We start from the raw sequence: 19,351 nt of genomic DNA, 5'->3' as shown, positions 1-19,351 counted from the left end.
TCAAGTCGGGAGCTCCAGGGGGGAGGAGGCGGGGTTCTTCATGGAGATGGGCGATACCAATTTTTTTTCAATTTGATACGATATCAATATTTCTAGCTACAATTTTACTGATATAGATACTAATCATTTCTTAAACAGCAGCATTTTTAAAGAGAAAAGTAATTTTGGAGGAAATACAAAAAAGAAGGCCACATGACAAATGCTAATAACTGCAGTAATTGGAAGTTTCTACCATGACATTTTGCATAGACACTCTTCAGACAGGTTAAAATGGAAGAAGACATACTTTAGTGATCTTTAGACTTTTTCTGTAGAACCACAAACATATGTGGGAATTTTTGTACATATAGTAATGTCTAAAGTGTTGAATTACCCCTAATTTCTTTATATTTTGCGCAGAAAATCAGACATTGATGCAGATATTCATTGAAACATCTGTCCACTTGTGTAATTTGGCACACATCAGCCTTTTCTTCCTTTCCTTAAGAATGGCTTCTTAACAGCCACCCTTCCATGGAGGCCATTTCTGATGAGGCTTCACGAACAGTAGATGGATCCAGTGAAGGCCATGTCTCGTCACATTATTTTGAGATACCATTCATCTGCCGTAGGTAGATTTTTGTAGGCCTGCCACCTCTTCTTTTGTGCTCCACTTGTCCAGTGTACATAGATTTTTTTTAGACACTGAGACTATGCACTTTGCACTTTGGGAATCACTTTCTTGATACATATAAACTGTTGGACTGGCTCATGGGACTAGTACCGTATTTTCCGCTCTTTACCAAGTGTAACAATTAAGTTTAACATCCGGGCATCCATGAAAACAGGATTTATTAAATTTAATGGAGTTAGAAGTTAGCAGGAAGTTAGCTCGCTAGTTTCGCTAGTTACCTAAGCATGATATAGCATGTTCTGACTGAGTGATTTGTGATAAAATTAAAACATACAGCTCTGCCACCACTTCCAACATAAATGAAGACAGAAAACCAAACATCAGTGACTTTGGTACTTTTGCAGGGTTACTGAAGTTGGGCAAGCTCAGGGGTCAGCAACCTTTAACACCCAAAGAGCCATTTGGACCCGGTTTCCACGCAAAAGAAAACACTGGGAGCCGCAAATACTTTTTGACATCTAAAATGAAGATAACACTGTATATATTGTTTTTTACCTTTATGCTTTTTGTGAACAACTAAGGTGTGTTGCTTATGAAACCCATGAAATGCTACAGAGAAAATTACATTTTATTTATGTAATTAACACATTTTGAAATATAACAAAAGGAAAGACACCCAGCTGAACTAAAATGATCCATGTAGCAAACAAAAACTGTTGTGAGCTGCCACCCTTATATCGCCTTTGGGCTTTTGGAGCCTTGACCTGACTTTTAAAAAATAATTGGAAAAAAAGCACTATGCTGCTAAAAAAAGAAAGATAGATATTTGCAGAATTCTGCCTAAATATGTATTTTACCTGACCAGACCTGGCGTGGTCTGCAGCGCCGCTGCAGGGGAGGCGGACGCACCTGAGCGGCACCTGCAATCACGCCTCGCCGCCTTAACGTCTGTGCTCTCTATGCTGTTGTGTTGGTATGTTTCGGGCTGTGAGCTGAAAAGCTACAGCCGGCTGTATGCGTACAGCAACCATGTGTGAAAAGTGGTCAATAAAGAGATGCTGAAAAGCATGTTCATGCAAACATCGTTGGGTCTGCCGTGTTTACAATGGGACTTCTGCTCCTGAACCTCTGCGCACAGCGTCTGCAAATCGGGGCTGTACGAAGTCACTTTCATCTTTACGCAGGACTGTAAGCTGTCATCTGTGAGGCGTGAGCGGTGTTTGTTTTTAACATAGTTCACGGTTGAAAATAGCTGCTGACATAATGTGGATCCGAAGATCCATAATTGGCCTACCTGGGGTTGAAAGTCTTGATAAATGCACGGCGTTTCGGCGGGTACACCGGCTTCCGCGAGTGTGACGCTTATTTTGAGTGAAAAAAATAATAGAATATAATTTTTTTTTAATATTTCAATATCACAACAATCTTCCAATTTAGAACTACAAGTTTAAAAAAAACTAACATAAATAAAATACACTTCAGCTAAATACTTCTAATTTATTTTCCCAAACCACGCAGAGCCGCACTACAAGGACTAAAGAGCCGCATGCGGCTCCGGAGCCGCAGGTTGCCGACCCCTGGGCAATATAATGATGTGCTACGTATACATAAACACAGTAAAGCTGGAGAATGAATGCTAACTTTTTTCCACTCGATAAAAGTTAACGTGATTCCCAGTGGTTAGGAACAATTGCAGTCGCATGGCAGGATGCTGTAAACGGACCAAAACTTCAGCCAGGAGAACAACTGAGATAATCCATCCACAATACGAGGTTAGTCATTAATGTACTGCAACAACATGGGAATAGAGCAGCTACGAGAGAATTCAGCATTAATGAATCAATGGTACCGAAGTGGAGGAAGCAAGAAGAATGAGTTGAGTAAAGTGTGACTTATCTGACTGTTTTGTTTTGCTTAATGCGCCTTATAATCCGGTGCGCCATATGTATGAAAACAGACCCGTTCATCGACAGTGCGCCTTATAATCCAGGGTGCCTTATCGTCCGAAAAATACGGTAGATAGGCACACATAGGAAGATGTCAGATAATTACATGCTCCATGGCAAAGGTCCAGTTGATGTACTTGGATTAGCAGAGGTGAGGCCCAGCAGATGCTGATTGGCTCCAGCTGCCTGCATCTGCATACCTGTTAGTCAGAGAAGCCACGCCCCTAACTCTACCATTCACATGGACGAGTTCTAAAAGAACATTCAGTTGTTATGGAGAGTAAAACTACCCTTATAAACCAAAACTATTTTGTATCAGGCTGTAAACATTAGGGGTGCAACGATACTCGTATCGATATTGAACCGTTCGATACAGTGCTTTCGGTTCGGTACACATATGTATCGAACAATACAAAATTTTTAATTTATTTTATCAACTTTTCTTCTGACCATGCTATCTGTGTTGAGAGCTCAGAGGATCTGCGTTCGACTACTCCGCCTAGGTTGCACTGTCAAGCGCAGATCCACTGAGCGCAGCGCAAGCTAGCAAGACAGAAGCTAAGCTCGTTGCAACATGGCAAATTGAACCTCCCCCACCCTCATTCAGATCTGGCCTTTGGAACTATTTTGTTCTTCATGAGAAGTATGACCCTGAAGGTAAGCGCGTCATGGACAAAAGTAAAACAGTATGTCGGATGTGCCACGCAATGCTCAATTACATGGGTGGGAACTACTGCGTTAGCGCAGTTTGCTCTTAATGTGTTGACGCCGTCCAGCCCCACGCACGGGGCAATCCGCGGTAGCTCGTTAATGGAGATTTGCCGTGTTGTGGTGTTAACGTCATTTCAGATTAACGCTGACAGCACTAGTGGGAACACAATGAATATGACTGCACATTTACCCCGACATCATCCTAGTGCAAAGACAAGTGGAAGCAGACAAAAACAACAAGCAGGCATGCTACAAACTTTACCCGAGTCATTTAGACAGCCGTTAGCACATGATTCTCCTTATGGGGACCTGATATGTTTAATATGTTGCTGAGAATATAGCCCAGAAGAAGCGTATAGTATAGCTTTTATTTTGGAAAGAGACATTTCTCTGTAATAAACTCTCTTTTCCAAAGATGAGTGATTTCTCAATCAGATAGATAAATTGTTTTATTACTGTATTGTTTCAGCAACATTAAATTTAAAAACTGTACTTTTGAGTTAAAATATATATTTATAATTTTAATAAATGACAAATTAAAAAAGCATGAACATTTTTTTGTATCGAAAAAATATCGAACCGTGACACCAAAGTATCGAACCGAACCGTGAATTTTGTGTATCGTTGCACCCCTAGTAAACATGTTTGTTTTTCCTGTTAATTTGGACATTTTAACATGTGATTTGGGATTGATTCTCTGTTGGAGCCAGCCTCAAGTGGCCATTAGAGTTTTTGGCACTTTACTGTTTACTTACTGCTTTCCGCTTGTTTAACCATTAATGGCAACTACTAAAATTGAGAACTGTGCTGTGTTACCCACACTGTGATTTTGGCATAGCTCTTTTAACAAGTCCAACTCATGCTCCACCTTTTCATCCCAGGATCCCTCAGTAAGATCCTGAGAGAATTCAACTTCTCAGCTTTAGGCAGCATCGAGTCAAGAATCTTCTTGAACTATTTTACCTCCACGTCTGTATCTCATAGATTAGAAGTTTTTTTTCCTTTGTTGTTTGCTACTAGTCTTAAGTCTGGGAACTTTGACTGGATGTTTCTCACAGATTTGAGTGGTTGATTGGAAAAAGTTTGCACCCAACAAACATCTGACAAGTTTGTTGGGTGTTATTTTGCGTCTTAATTTTTCCCGTGCTTTCAATTAACACAAGGGAAGTTTTAATCCTTTGTTTACATGGAGTTTGCTCTTCCTGCAAGCATAATGGTTTTTATTGTGCTGCTGATGAACAGTGAAAGAAAACCAAGTAAAGGAAAAAGGGAGATGAAATAGCTACAAAATATAAGACAATGACGCAAGAGCCTGACTCAGCACTTTGTCAGCTCTGTGTGCAGGGTGACGTAAGAGATTTTCTCCTCTCGTTTATCTCGGATCGGCAGAAATTTCTTGAAAGTCACATCATTTTCTACAGAATAGGCTGATGGAAATCATGCAGATTCATAGGATTGAGGTGACTATCTTTTAATGACGCAGTATAGCCTCATTACACAACAATAAATTCAGTGCTGATCGGTTTATTTAACTCTTTTCTTTCTTATTTTATCAGTTTCTCTTTTGTTATCTGTGGCTGCACTACAGAAAATTAAAAAGCGATGAAGGGCGTGATGAAAGGCCATGGAGATAAACTGGAATGTACTGAGTGCTGATTGGCTGATTCTGCCTGCCTTCACTCACACACACACACGTAGGCCTGAGCTGAAATAGAGCAGCACTAATGGAGAGTGTGAACGTGTGTGCCACAGATGTCACCATGGATAAACGCCTGTCCTGAGATCAGGCTTATTATTGTGACAGGATTTAGGGAGCGGGAGAAGAGACCGGGAGGCAGGCTGGTTAGTCACACACACACACACACACACACACACACACACACACACACACACACACACACACACAAACCTAAAATGAAGTGGGTCTCTGATGTGAAGGGCCCTGAAGTGCTTTCTAACCTCTTTCGCTGCTCTTTACCACTAAATAGAAGAATATTAGTGCAAACAGTCAGAAACTGTCTTTAATAAACACAGAAACAAGATGCGGAGCAGAAACAATCTGCAGTCTGTTTTGTCTTCTTTAAATCAGCGCGCAAAGTCAGGCAAGCATGAGAATGAAAATAGTCTGTGTGTTTTTAGTCCCATAATATATCTGCTACTGCTTGTTGCTTGACTTTTTAAATGCAATACATGAACACATATTGGGCACCACAGCATTGATGAGCTCTTCCTTGGTGCACGCACCTGTGATTATACACACCAGTATACTGATTCCAGTAACAGTATGAAAATTGCCATTGTGAGGTCACCCACTAGTTTTTGAAGTCTCGTTTTGAAGCCATCACTGTCCTGGTGTTATGAAACTGAATGTGACAAGCGGTCAGACTGGTCAGTCAGAAGTGGTTAGCCAATGAACATATCTGGGATAATCCTCCTTTCTGATACTTACATTGAGAAAAAATTAAAATGAATTCAGTGTTTCAGTATGAAATTACTGACTGTGACCATAAACCCAGCAGGAAAGTCTTTGCTGAGGTCAGTCTGTAGACTTCCATAGGACCATACGTTTTCTTGCCCTCTGATAGCCATTACAAATAATGCACGCTTAAGGCAGTTTCTTATTATGTTTTCTTTTTCAGTCCCGACAGATACGCCCAGGGTGCGATTGGCTGGGGGAAACGGGGGAATGTCCCTTGCCTTAGTTTTTAGCACTTCATCTCTAAACAGTCTACAGCACAAACAACAATTAAATCAGAAAGCATGTTTCACTTTGAGTGTCCCCGCAATCCTGTAAGTTTAGAAAGGACATTGTTGGGGGGACAATCCAGATTTCATTCCTTTTCATTTGTTTTTCGCGCTGTTGCATTCTGAGATGATTTCATATTAAGTCTGGAATTGAAATGGCACGGCTGGCACTAAGTAGAAGAGGAATTTAATTCTGGCATGTCAAATGATTTGTATTATTGTGTGGGACTGGGAATATTATACACATTAATATCTTAAACATAAATTGCGGTATTATAAATGCTGTGGTAAAGCTCTAAACTCACAAGATCATAAAGGTTACATTGAAAGAAATAATAAATATTTTTAAAGGCTTCAGAGCAGGTATTGTAGGGTAAACTATGGTTCCTGAACTATTTTAATTAAAAACAATAGACTAACTGATGTAGTTACTCTTTTGGTACTTTATATTTCTAAAGATTCTACATATATAAGGTGGGTGTAGCCACTGTAACCTCATTTTGAAGCCTCTGTGTTTTGACTGCTATCATATTAGTTTTTTGAGCCAGATATTAACATATTTGCATGAAACAATGGAGTGGTAATTTATCAGCTAACAACAGCCGTCTTTCTTAGCTGACTAATCTGAATAGATACACAGACACACATCTGCTAATTAGTGTTTGGTAACAATGCTACAACTTCACCCATGAGAACTGAAGCACAAACTTCTTGGATGGTCGGTACCAGTGGATTTGAAACTAGGAGACAGGTCCCATTTGTGGCTTGGATCTACTGCAAGTGGGGCAAAGATGAAGAGAGGAAAAATATGAAGTCAATCTGAGTTGAATGGATATATTTTTGGCATGAAAAAACAGGAATTTGTTGACGAACTTGGTGGCAACTTGGCTCTATTTTTATTGGTAAGGATTGATGGAAATTGTAGGGTGTGGAGCTTTGTTTCAGGTTCTGAAGTGCAGCATGCAGAAGCAGGAAAGCAAACCAGTGAGCATAATTTCAAAAATACTTTAAAGTGTGAGCGGTTACTGTATCTGGGTGTCATTTGAACTAAAACATGAACTTTGTGAGCATTAAAAATCAGCCCTGCCTGGGAAATGTGTGGAAAAAAGCAGCTTAAATAGCAGTGTGCAATTGATTTGTCACTGCAGAATACATTTTTTTAAAATGAGCAGAACTGCTGCACCGATTTTGTGAAAAGTCAAGTCAGTCCTTTTGCAGAGCTCAGGCCAAACAACAAATATTGTGCAGTGAAATTATAAAAGCTGTAGTGCAATTTTATAACAAATAACAGATTTTTTTTCTATCTCATCTGAGTTTAAATATATCCTGCAAACTTATTGGTACACATTATTATCTGCTCTTGTTCAAATCTTTCAAGAAACAAATGGGCTGGTGCATGTGTGGTTGTGTGTGTGTGTGTGTGTGTGTGTGCGTGCGTGTGTGTGTGTGTGTGTGTGTGTGTGCGTGTGTGTGTGTGTGTGTGTTTGCAACAGCTGTTACTAAGAAAGGTGTTTACATTTCAGAGCTTTGTTTTTTCTTTATCTTTCTTTTTCTATAACACGCAAACACACACACACGCACACACACACGCGCGCACACACACACACACACACATTGAGCTTTTACTCTCATTAGTATTCTGTCTGGATTTATTGTCTTTCCCACTGACATTTACATTTAAATTGTTTATCTTTCAGTGTCTTGGTGTGTGTGTGTGTGTGTGTGTCTGTGTGTGTCTGTGTGTGTGTATGCGTGTGCGTGTTAGATACACACACACACACACACGCGCGCGTGTATCTGTGTGTGCTTGTGTGTAACCAGTAATGAACATGCCTTTGCTGGTCCCTGAAGGCAGCCATTACTAACACTCTCTCTCTCACTCACACACACACACAGAGGATAATGTGGGAGGGGGAGGAAAGGGGAGGAAAGGGGATGCTGAATGTGTACCAGTATTAAGGTGCAGGATCTTAAATTTCCATTTGAAATCACAGGGATTTGCAGGTTGTTGAAGGTTGATGCTTTTTGGATTAAAGCTTCATTTGTGATGATTTTTATGACTTTCAACTCCCTTGGTTTTGTGCCAAAAATCATTCCGTTACCAGCGTTTATTCTAGAGTTTAAATCCAGTTTTCCGGTGTCTGGAAACTGGGGCATCTCAGATGAAAAATCTCTCAGCATCTGTCCAATTAAGACAGAAGAAGGCACCCAGTATCAGCACACTGGATTACACTGTGGATTAGCCAACCGACAACGTTTGGGTTCCTGCAGGGCAAAATGCTGTATATTCAGGGTTTTTCCTTCACAGTGGGAATTTACACATCTTCCAAAAAGGTTTTCGTGAGAGCCAAAGGGAAATTATTTTTTAAGCAGTTTTGATAATCGGGCTTTTATTAAGTCAGGCATAGCATCCATTTTTCCAATAATGACAAAAAATATACAGATATTAGTGAAGATAATATAACACAGTCTTGCTGCCTTCACTGTAGTGTAATATAACTTTGTAGACACACCCAAAGAGCCATTCTGAGCCATCCTGATATCCATCTATCCATTTATTCATTTTCTGCTCCTCATCTGGGTTAGGGGTGGTGGAGGTTGAAGTCAACGCAGACATGCCCAGTCCTCCCTCTCCCCAGCTACCACCTTCAGGTCTACTGTGAGGAAAATGAGGCGGTCCCAGGTCAGCTGAGTGTCCTGGGCTCTCCTTCCAGTTGTTCATGTCTGAAACACCTCACCGAGGCCGCATCATATTCAGAAGCCTGAACCACCTCTAATAATTACCTTAGCAGTTCTACTCTGAGCCCTTCCCAACTGACTGTGCGTCTCACCCTTTCTGAGCCGAGGCACCCTTCGGAGAAAGCTCATTTTCACCACTTGCATCTGCAGGCTTATGCTTGCAGTCATTACCCACAGCTTGTGGCTATAGCAGAGGATAGAAATGTGGATATATGCAAGAAAATCCATAAGATTGCTTGACTATATATATATATTATAGTGACTATAATATATATATATAGTCAAGCAATCTTATGGATTGCTTGACTATTTCATATTTCAAATTTTGAAAAAGAATTTTGAAAATTCTTTTTTTGTCAATATTCTAAGGTTGGTAATTCAATCGGATCAATTTGGATTTGATTTGTGAAATACATAGAAAATGTCCAAAAAAATAGTTTATTCACTAGAGCAGCACTATGACCAAAAATATTTATCACGATATAGATTTGAAAATTTGTGATAATGATATAACTGACGATATAATTGACACTAGACAAAATACTTTACAACTCCACAATTTTATTAGTGCAAAAAAAAACAAACCATCAATGTATTTTCACTTAAACAAGCAGCTGTTTTTTACATTAAAGTTGTATAAAAATGTAACAGCGCAAATTCCTTGCTGACAGTTTAACCAAAAGGCATTTCCAGTGGAAATTGGCCGACATATCCTCAGCATAACCATGTATGATATCCACAAAACTTAAAAAGAGGTTATACACACACAATACGGTAATATTATGTTGAAGCGCAGTACGTATCACTCCACGAGGCGCCTGCCTACTATAGCCGCAATGCTCCAACAATCCATCAAGCGGTGCGGGTTCGTAGCTTAGCAAAGTCGTACTAAAACATTTGACAGATTTTCGAGCGCCATGTACATAAAATCGTTTCAAGGTCAGTAAACACAGGTTTGATTTGAGTGTGCCGTATTTACCAAAAAACATGGTAATAACGACGGCCCGCTAGCATGCTCTACCAAAAATAGTGCTTTGTTGTGTATCTGACGGACGAAAGCTAAACCAGTTCCACACCACTGAAGTTGCAGCATTTTTACAAACCAATTCTGGTTCATCTGTTTCATTCAACGATCCGCTTTTGCCCTTCTCATTCTCCGTCGCCGCCGTGCCTTTTTCGCCATGTACGTATGAAAACAAAGGCACTGCGCATGCGCGTTTTACCCATATTCTATCGCAATATTTCATTTTCTTATCATTGGCCAACATTATACCGGTATTACCGTGAACGGTATGATATAACCCAGCCCTATTATTCACTTTATTCTTTATTATACATTCACTTTACATCATATTTAAACATTTGAACAAATAATTATGTCACTGTACACACAGCAGCTTTTTCAGCTTGTATCAATTGCAAATGTTGTGCACAGTTGGACATTAGGAACAACAGGGATATTGTGGGATATTGTGCAATGGGATACTAATCTAACAGTAGGATTGTAAAGGGAGTAAAGGCAAGGAGGTGCAGTCATTTCCAAACTCCCAGTCAGGGCAGGAGATGGCTGCAGCTCCAAACCTTCCTCCCCCAGAATCCAGAGGAAGATGAGAAAGTGTCTGAAGATTTTTGTCGGGCTGACACAGGATGAAAAGCTGCTCATGTAATCAGATAAACAAGGACGACTCATTCGCTCAGACTGTGATAAAGTGTGTCTTTTTGTGTTTGTACAAAATGAAAAAAATAAAAATAAAAATCTGAGAACACCAAGTGCAAAATGTAAAAACTGATAATCAAAAATCATTTTCTGATGTGTGTGCGCACGCATTGCTGATTGGTTGGCAGTCCATCTGGCTGCTTTTGTCTATAGGCATGCTGCCCCTCATGTCAATTATGCGATCACGCGTGAAGACTGTGTGTGTGTCTGTGTGTGTGTATGTGTGCATGTATGTTTGCGTGTTTTTGTGAAAACGGGGGAGGGTGTAAGAAGGGGGGATCCAGATGTTACGTTTATTCTCATTCTCCTCCATCATCACATTTAATTTAATCCATCTCCCTCCCCCACAGCATTGTACAGCAAGCCATCTGTACACACACACACACACACATGCAGCCTCCAGCATGCTAATGCTAATGTGTGTTAGCCCAGCCAGGTGGCTGGGTGGCCTCAAATGGGTCCTTGTGCACCTCTGGCTCTGTGCTGATTGGAGTGAATGCAGCTGCTATGAAATTATGTAGATCTGTTCGCCACTGTCTAAGTGGGTCACTCAGTGTGTGTGTGTGTGTGTGTGTGTGTGTGTGTACTACATCTTGTGTATTTTGGTGGTGCAGTCTTGTTAAAAGCATGTTTTTTATTGAAATTGTGCTGTACGTTTGGAAAGAAATTCCCTGATGATAGCTGGCTACAATAAAAACTGTTTAACAGCTATTTTAAAATGATACTGGCATGAATATTAATTACATTTACAGATAAAGTCTGATTTGGCATACGCAGAGTGGTCTTTGCTCCCTCCTATACTGGATTCGGGAAGACATTAACATGTTGGGAAACATGTACCAGTGGTGCAAATCTAATGAATAAATCCTCTCAGTGTCTGTAAACAATGACCACACTGCAGATAACAACATAACTGAAGCAGAGAATAGAGCCGGTCTTCAGCCGTTTGGTTCATATCTTTTAATTCTCATACCTTCTCTTTCTTTGTCACTTGCTCCTGCAGAAAAACACGATGTGAACGGAAACAGGACTGTTCCACCTTTTCCAGAGGGAACAGAGATGGCCATGTTTGGTAAGTGTCTCCAAACACATACAAGGAAATTGATGCAGTTTAGCTTAAATGCTGATATGACCTAAAACCTGCATTGCAGCTTATTGTAATTGTAATTTCAGTGATTTCAGTTTCAGTCTTTCCTGCCTTGTTAACTTCAGTATTTATTGTACATGCACAAGCCACAAAAAGGGGAAAATATAGTCGTGTACACATACAAACAGAAAGTGGAGGGCTTCCTATTGATGGTCACGTTGACTCACATGAACTTAAGCATAAATGAAGCATTAGCTACCTACTTCTTCTCTACATGTAATATTAGACTAGTCACCCAATGTAATACTGAAAATTAATTGAAAACATGCTGAAAAATAAACTCCAGTTATGAACCAGGCTTGCTTTTAAAACTCACAGCCATAGGCTTGTATGTTACGCCCAGATTTTTGCATTTTTAATCTGAATATATTTCATCACGGGGTTAGTTGCTGCATCCTTACCATTCCTGGATATATCTGTGAAATTTAAGTTAGATATATAACACCAGATTCAATTTTTGTAGTTATTCTTTTTGCACTGCTGTTTTTAGACCTATAGCTGCAAACACACTGCTTCTCTTCTCTTATAATTTGTGTAATTCACCTTCCAGAATAAGACAAAACGTATAAGGTTAGCGTACAAAATTAGCATTGCAAATAAAAATAAAAACACATGCATACATATATAAATTATACTGTTTTATGTTGCTAATACCAGATTTGCTTCATTGCACAGATTCAACAAGGAGCTGGAAGTTTTCCTCATTTGATCCATATTGACACGATCACGTTACACAATTTCTGTAGATTTGTTGGCCACAAATCCATGATGATGGTTCCACCAGATCCTACTGGATTATTGTACTTACCGTTCCCTTCGATCAGCTCAAAGCAATCTGACTATTCTCCTCTGATCTCTGGCATCAACAAGATATTCTTATCTAGAGAACTGAACGGATATTTTCTAGGTATTCTCCTATTTTCAGCTCATTCTCTGTAAACCCTGGAGATGGTTGTGGGGTAAAATCCTAGTTGCAATTTTTGAAATACTAAGGCACATACAATCATGCCATATTCAAAGTTACTTGAATGTGTCTTTCTTTCCACATTCAGGAAAAAAGCTGTTTTTCACCCCTCACTTTTGTCCGTTTCTCTACCATAGTGAGACATCTTATCATGCTAATCTGAAAACTGGAGTTATGCAAGTAAAATAAAGTTTGTAGTTTTTAGCTGTGGATATAAGACTCTGTAAATTTGGTTTACTATAAAAGTCTGAGAACTGGGGTTATGCATGTAACCTGCAGTTTATTTTTGATTTCTGTATTTCTTTTTGTTTGTGTTCATCATCCACAGTTTGGTCTAAAGCACGCAAACAGTTCCTATCAAATCCACATGTCATGAGATTTATGATTTTCTATTGACTACACTAAATGGATCTCCAACCGTATTAACATGACACATGAAAAAACAATTAAAAGAAACAAATGTAGAAAGAAGAAAATAAGTAATTTACCATCCACCGTACAAACTCGACTCCCAGTCAAACGGCATCTCATTTTCTGTATTTGTCTGCCTTTATTCTTCATGTAAATGCTCACCTCAAAGTCAAACATCTGACTCTTTGTGAGTTTTCTCTGCCAACAGAAGGTAATGAGGGACTCAACTCAGTAAATACTCCCACAGATGTGATGCATGGTGTGACCTGGTCTTTACTGTCTTGTTAAATTGGATTGGTTGTTAAAGACTGCTGTTATTTGTTTTATTTGTTTTATTTATTTATTTATTTATTTTTTCCCCTCGAAGGTATGGGCTGCTTCTGGGGTGCAGAGAGGAAGTTTTGGAGGCAAAAAGGAGTTTATTCTACCCAAGTGGGCTATTCTGGGGGTTACACATCTAACCCCACCTACAAGGAAGTTTGCACAGGTACCCTCTGCTTACCAACACACACATAATCATGTGTTTTCTACTGTGACTCAATAAATTGTGGAAAACAAGACACACATAAACAGAAGAGTGAATCATTTCCCACAGGCCCTATTATACTGGGGCATGGATGTGGCTGCTATTCATGCCTGACCACTCTGAGGAGGAGCTGTGTTTGTGTGTGTGTGTGTGTGTGTGTATCTGTGTGTGATGTGTGTCCAGACCTCTCAGTCGGCCAGTAGAGAGTGAATCCATTATTAGATCTGCATCACCATCTGTCTCTTTTATTTTTTAACTTGGTTTTATTCTGTCAAACAGTCGCATCGATATGGTGCAGAAAAGTTTAGATGATTAATTGATAAGTTGGTGTTTTTCATGCTGTCTGTGTGTGCAGCGTGTTAAAGACACAAAAATGAAAGAGAGCAGTCGGCTTTTGAGTTTCTGGAAAAAAAATGTGAGAGCAGCATTTGAATAGAAAGTACCCTTTTATTTATAGTGATTATAAACATAGCAGCAAAAAGGAGGCCCGGCTGGAGATTTGATGGTGTAAGTTCAGGCAATTTTTTCGTAAATGCATTGGAAGATCCCAGAATGAAGTCAATGACGACAAATATAAAAATGACTGCAGAAGGAAATAACAGGCAACTTCTAACTACAGGGGTTCTGACTGAACTATAATTTCTAACTTTTCTTTAATGGGAAATTCAATTTATGTCTATAATAAAATGACTACCATTTAATAGCTTTTACATTTCCTTCTGCAGCGCCTACTGGACCCTCTATCGCCTTCAAACAAGTCTTGAAACAAAATTCTCCAGGTTACTGGACACAGATTTCTTTTGCACAAATAAAATCCGAGCGAAGCTGAATTGCAGTTTATTTCATTTTATCTAAGACAGGACATGGCTCTGTAATTACACCTCCAAAACACAAATTTGTAGCGGGGTTTCCATGCTGCTGACTTGATTCTCTTACTTCAGAAAACTAGGAGTGAAACGGAGAAGATCATTTTTGAGATGGCGCAAAATGAGTACTTTAATTATTGCAGTGCAGACAAGAGACGGAGTTCATGCACAGAATAGCAGAGGTATGAAAACAAGGCGATGGCAGATTACACTGGCAAATTACATTAGCATTATGTGGAATCTAGATAGAATAACATCCCATAATGGATCGCATTATGTTCTACAGAGGGGTTGTGCACATCAGTAACCATTCACAGCTGCAGTCTGCATCGTGACCATGCTACATTTCTGGGGAGGCGCATGAGGGCTAATTTAATCATATGAAAAATATCAGAGACTGATCGGCAGGTCAAAGGGAAAACAGCACATTGATACCTCTGACACGCATGAGTATACAGTTTGGTAGCATGATTTATCTGTCAGCACAGGCTAAACCCAGAGGTCTGTTTGTGTTTCTGGACTTGGAGTCATAGTTAAAAAAAACTCTGGGATACTTTTGAGACATTTGGCTTCACGTTTCAGCTCATTTATGTCCTTCTTCTTTAATTGTAAGCAGACTGACAGCTATTTTACATTTATTCATGTTATAGAGTGATATCTTATCTGTATGCTGAATACTTTTGATGATACACTTTCAAGCAGAGGCACATCTTGTGAGTTTTTATTAAAATTCACCTTTCATATTCAAATGCAGCACAGTGACAATCCTAAACTGGCATTAACTAACTGCTCTCACTGTTTCTGAAACAAAAACACCTACCGCGAACCTGGTTTGAACTGCTGGATGTGTGTTTTAATTAGCACGGTATCTTGGCAGACTATTAAAAGAGGGCACTTGGCTAAATGAAGTGCTCCACACACCGTCACATCTTCAAGAGACACACACAACCGGAGGGGGAAAAAAAAAAGATTGATCTGAATATTCATTGTTGGTTAAATATTTACAGTCAGATCTGCGTAGGTTCAAAATGTGATGATTATATTAGCATATTTTTCTCTTTTTTTTAAAGATAGAGCACCTGAGTTAGTATAGATGTAAAAACACTCCCACACACTTCATTATTTTTCTCATTTGCTGTCTTTGTTTCTGACTCTCTCACTCCACTGTGTGCTCGTCATTATTTGAGTTTGAAGCCATCTTCATACACGGTCAAAGGAATGTGTGTTTATTTTTACCGTTTGAAGCTGTAAAAACTGCCGTGAAGATGAGTTCTTGTGCCTGCAGCTTATTTGTCGCAGTTAATCAGGAATGGATGGATTTAATTTTTTAATTGTACATAAACCCGGAATATTATAAAGACACCGCGATAATTAAAATTATGGTATTTAAAAAGGAATTTAATCAGTTGTTAAAGTGAATCATTTAGCTCCTCCTCCAGGCTTTTCTTATATAGTACTGGGCAAAAATCTTCATCCACCCCCATTTCTTTCATTCTAGTAGTAAAAAAGGCACCAGTGTTGTGATGTGTCAGCACATAACAACTTTACAAATATCCAAATTTAGATGGTATATTTAGACACTGTTACCTGCAGCCTGTTGCAAAAGTACATACTTTGTTTACATTTTGTTTAGTTGAACCAATGAAACAGACATGAAATACTATTTTAGGACCAACAAGGTGATTCCCAAAGAGCTATTCACCATGTTGTGCAGTGCGTCATTAAAAACAAAAAGAGGAAACTGGATAAGTGGAGGACAAAAGATGATGTGGCAGGTGTTAAAAACTTATCCTCAGCAGATGAACAGTATCTGAGAGTTGAGAGAGTTGCAGCTGAAACTTTAGTTGATCCAGCTGCTGTTCACTGAAGCCTCGTCGGAAATGGCCTCAGTGGAACAGTGGCTGTCAAGAAGCTTTTCCTAAGGAAAGGAAACAGGAAGAAAAGGCTGAGGTATGCCAAACTACACTGGACTGAAAATCAGTGCCAATAGGTCTGATGGAGTGAGGAATCCAAATTTGAAGTTTGTGGTTCAAATCGTTGTCAGTTTGTGTGGAGGAGGTCAGGAGAGAGGTACAACAGTGAGTGTCTGCAGCCATCTGTAAAACATGGTGGAGGGTCTGTCATGGTTTGAGGCTGTACTTCAACCAGTGGTGTTGGGGATATTGGCAAAGTTGATGAAATTATGAATGCTGAAAAACACTGTTAGATTTTGATCCGCCATGCAATTCCATCTGGAAAGGATCTGACCGGCATGGCTCAGGGTCCCAAACACAGTGCCAATGCAAACAACATGATTGAAGAAGTGTGGGATCATCTTGACAGAGAACAGAACAAAAGGTAGCCAACATCCAAAGAAGAGCTTTGAATGTCCTTCAAGAAACCTGGACAACGCTTCCTGGAGACTCCTTAAAGAAATTGCAGGAAAGCTTTCTTAAGAAAGTTCAGGCTATGTTGAAGAATTAAAAGGTGATTACACAAAAAATGACTTTCAAGCTTGTTAAAATTGTATAAACTGTGCTTTTGCCTTATATACTGTGTTTGCAGATGACTCAATAAATCGCTGCAACTATTTCCTGTTCTACTATCAAAATGTAAAGAGATGACTGGTGACTCTGACTTTTACACAGGGCTGTCTTATTATGTAGATGGATCACATTCAAATTTGTGAAGTAATATTGAAATAACACTTGATTTAAAAGGCTGATTATAAGCATATTTTTAATTTACATGTTTCTTGTAGTCAGTTTGTTACAAGAATGGAGCAGTAGTATATATGTATACATATATATATATATATATATATATATATATATATATATCGTAATGTAATGTAATCTAATATTAGACAGCACAGAGGCACTAATCATGGCAGCACAGTAACAAGCTCTGAGCACAAGATCCATAGAGGCTGGGGTCTATCACACCAGGCAAGACCCCAGGTGCCCCTGAGACAATCCAGCACATAACAGCAGGGTGCAAGATGCTAGCAGACAGGGCATACATGGAACGCCATAACCAAGTGTCCGGCATAGTGTACAGAAACATCTGTGCTGAGTATAACCTGGAAGTCCCGAGGTCAAAATGGGAGACGCCCCCAAGGGTGGTAGAGAATGACCGAGCTAAGATCCTGTGGGACTTCCAGATACAGACGGACAAAATGGTGGTGGCTAACCAACCGGACATAGTGGTGGTAGACAAACAGAAGAAGACGGCCGTAGTGATCGATGTAGCGGTTCCAAATGTCAGCAACATCAGGAAGAAGGAACACGAGAAGCTCGAGAAATACCAAGGGCTCAGAGAAGAGCTCGAGAAGATGTGGAGGGTGAAGGTGACGGTGGTCCCAGTGGTAATCGGAGCACTAGGTGCAGTGACTCCCAAGCTAGGCGAGTGACTCCAGCAGATCCCGGGAACAACATCGGAGATCTCTGTCCAGAAGAGCGCAGTCCTAGGAACAGCTAAGATACTACGCAGGACCCTCAATCTCCCAGGCCTCTGGTAGAGGACCCGAGCTTGAAGGATTCCCCGCCTGCAAGGGCGAGCGGGGAATTTTTTTTATATATATATGTGTAAGGCATGGATATAGCCATCCACTGTGACATCATCATTGGTTTCTGGACTTTTCTGGCTTTTAAAGCCTTTAAAGAAGTTGCTGCTAGGGAGCAGTAGGTGAAAAAACGTGAATCATCTTGTGAGAGTGTTTCTGCATTCTGTGCAGAAATTTCGATGAGAAGGGTTTAACCATAGAACTCTGACGGCTGACATCATACAAGCTCAGCATTCATCACCTGAATAAAGCAGCTGAATATCAACCCCTTGCGAATGAGAGAGCAGCCAAAATAGTGTCTTCTTTATCTTGGGGGTTATCAGTGCTGCCACTGCTGTAATTATACAAAGTAAACATGATATATCATTTCTTTTAATTGTTTTTTATTTTTCTTATGTTGTCACACACTGAATAAAACAGCTGACACTCGGGGGAAGTGCTCGTCAAGTCTAGCTGTGCAGTCCCAGTGGGCTTATAACACCATAGTTCCAATTTGGTAAAATACCCACACAGATTTATTCTTTCAGTCACCTTTTCTGTTTAGTCGGTCTCTCTCTTATTCTGTGCTTAAGTGAACAACAAAAAAAAGGAGACATAAATGTGTGATGTCTCAGCGGTACTGTTAAGTAATGTCCAAAAATTGCTGGAGGTCCACTGTCTTTGTGTCTTTAAATGGCAGCTGCTGTGTTCATTTCTCTTTTTATTATTCCTGGATTCTGCTGGAGTAGTTTTGTATAATTTACACTTCAAAGTAGTCCTTATTTATCTTTCATTGAGGAGTTCATCCTGTGTGAAACAATCATCTTTACCTCCCCCTTGACTGTCTACCTCCCACAAACAGAAGGTTTATGTCAGGATCCTGGGTCATTCGACCCAGCGTTCTTAGTTTTCCTGTGTTCCTGTTTCATGTCAAGTTCATTTGTTATTCTTGGAGTTAATTTATCGGTCCTAAGTTGCTTAGTTTATTGAGCTTCCCCTCCTTGTGTTACATTACATGTTTTCCCAGCCCGTCATGTCTGTGCTCTCCCTCATGCTTCTCTGTGCTTTTCTCTCCACCTCTGGTCTGTGTCTCTGTGTATTTCTTGTTTTACTTTGAAGGTCCATGTCTTATGTGAATGTGTCCTGCTTTGCTTCCTTGTCTCGCCAGCTGTGCCCTCCTGTGTCTCATTCCCCTCGTTACTTCCCAGTGTATTTAAACCCTGTGTTTCTCTGACTCAGTGTCGCGTCGTCCCTCATGCTGTGTGGATCTCCCTGTGTGTTAGTTTGTTATTTCCCAGTTTAGTTTAGTTTGCGTTGTATACTCGTTTTCCCGTGCCAGCAATTAAAGCTGTGGTTTTGAGTTCATCCCTTGTGTCTGAGTCCTGCATTTTGGGTCCAACTCCTGCCTGCCACACAGTGCTTCATGACAGAACGACGCGACCA

At 39.9% G+C, this 19,351-nt stretch overlaps 1 protein-coding gene across 2 annotated transcripts in view; it reads left to right on the top strand.

Annotated features, from left to right (window-relative positions):
- msraa (methionine sulfoxide reductase Aa) overlaps nucleotides 1-19,351 on the top strand; it is a 55,215-nt gene that overhangs the window by 11,033 nt on the left and 24,831 nt on the right. For both annotated transcript variants that reach the window (XM_084952293.1, XM_084952292.1), the window contains exons 2-3: nucleotides 11,475-11,543; nucleotides 13,361-13,480. In XM_084952293.1, the coding sequence (XP_084808419.1) occupies nucleotides 11,475-11,543; nucleotides 13,361-13,480 (189 nt within the window). The remainder of the gene's footprint in view (nucleotides 1-11,474; nucleotides 11,544-13,360; nucleotides 13,481-19,351) is intronic.

This window comes from Perissodus microlepis, chromosome 15 (assembly GCF_051167445.1).
Source record: "Perissodus microlepis isolate ML-2025 ecotype Zambia chromosome 15, ASM5116744v1, whole genome shotgun sequence".
Lineage (NCBI taxonomy): Eukaryota > Metazoa > Chordata > Actinopteri > Cichliformes > Cichlidae > Perissodus > Perissodus microlepis.
Note: the sequence above shows the minus strand (reverse complement) of the source record. Positions and strands in the feature narration are given on the sequence as shown.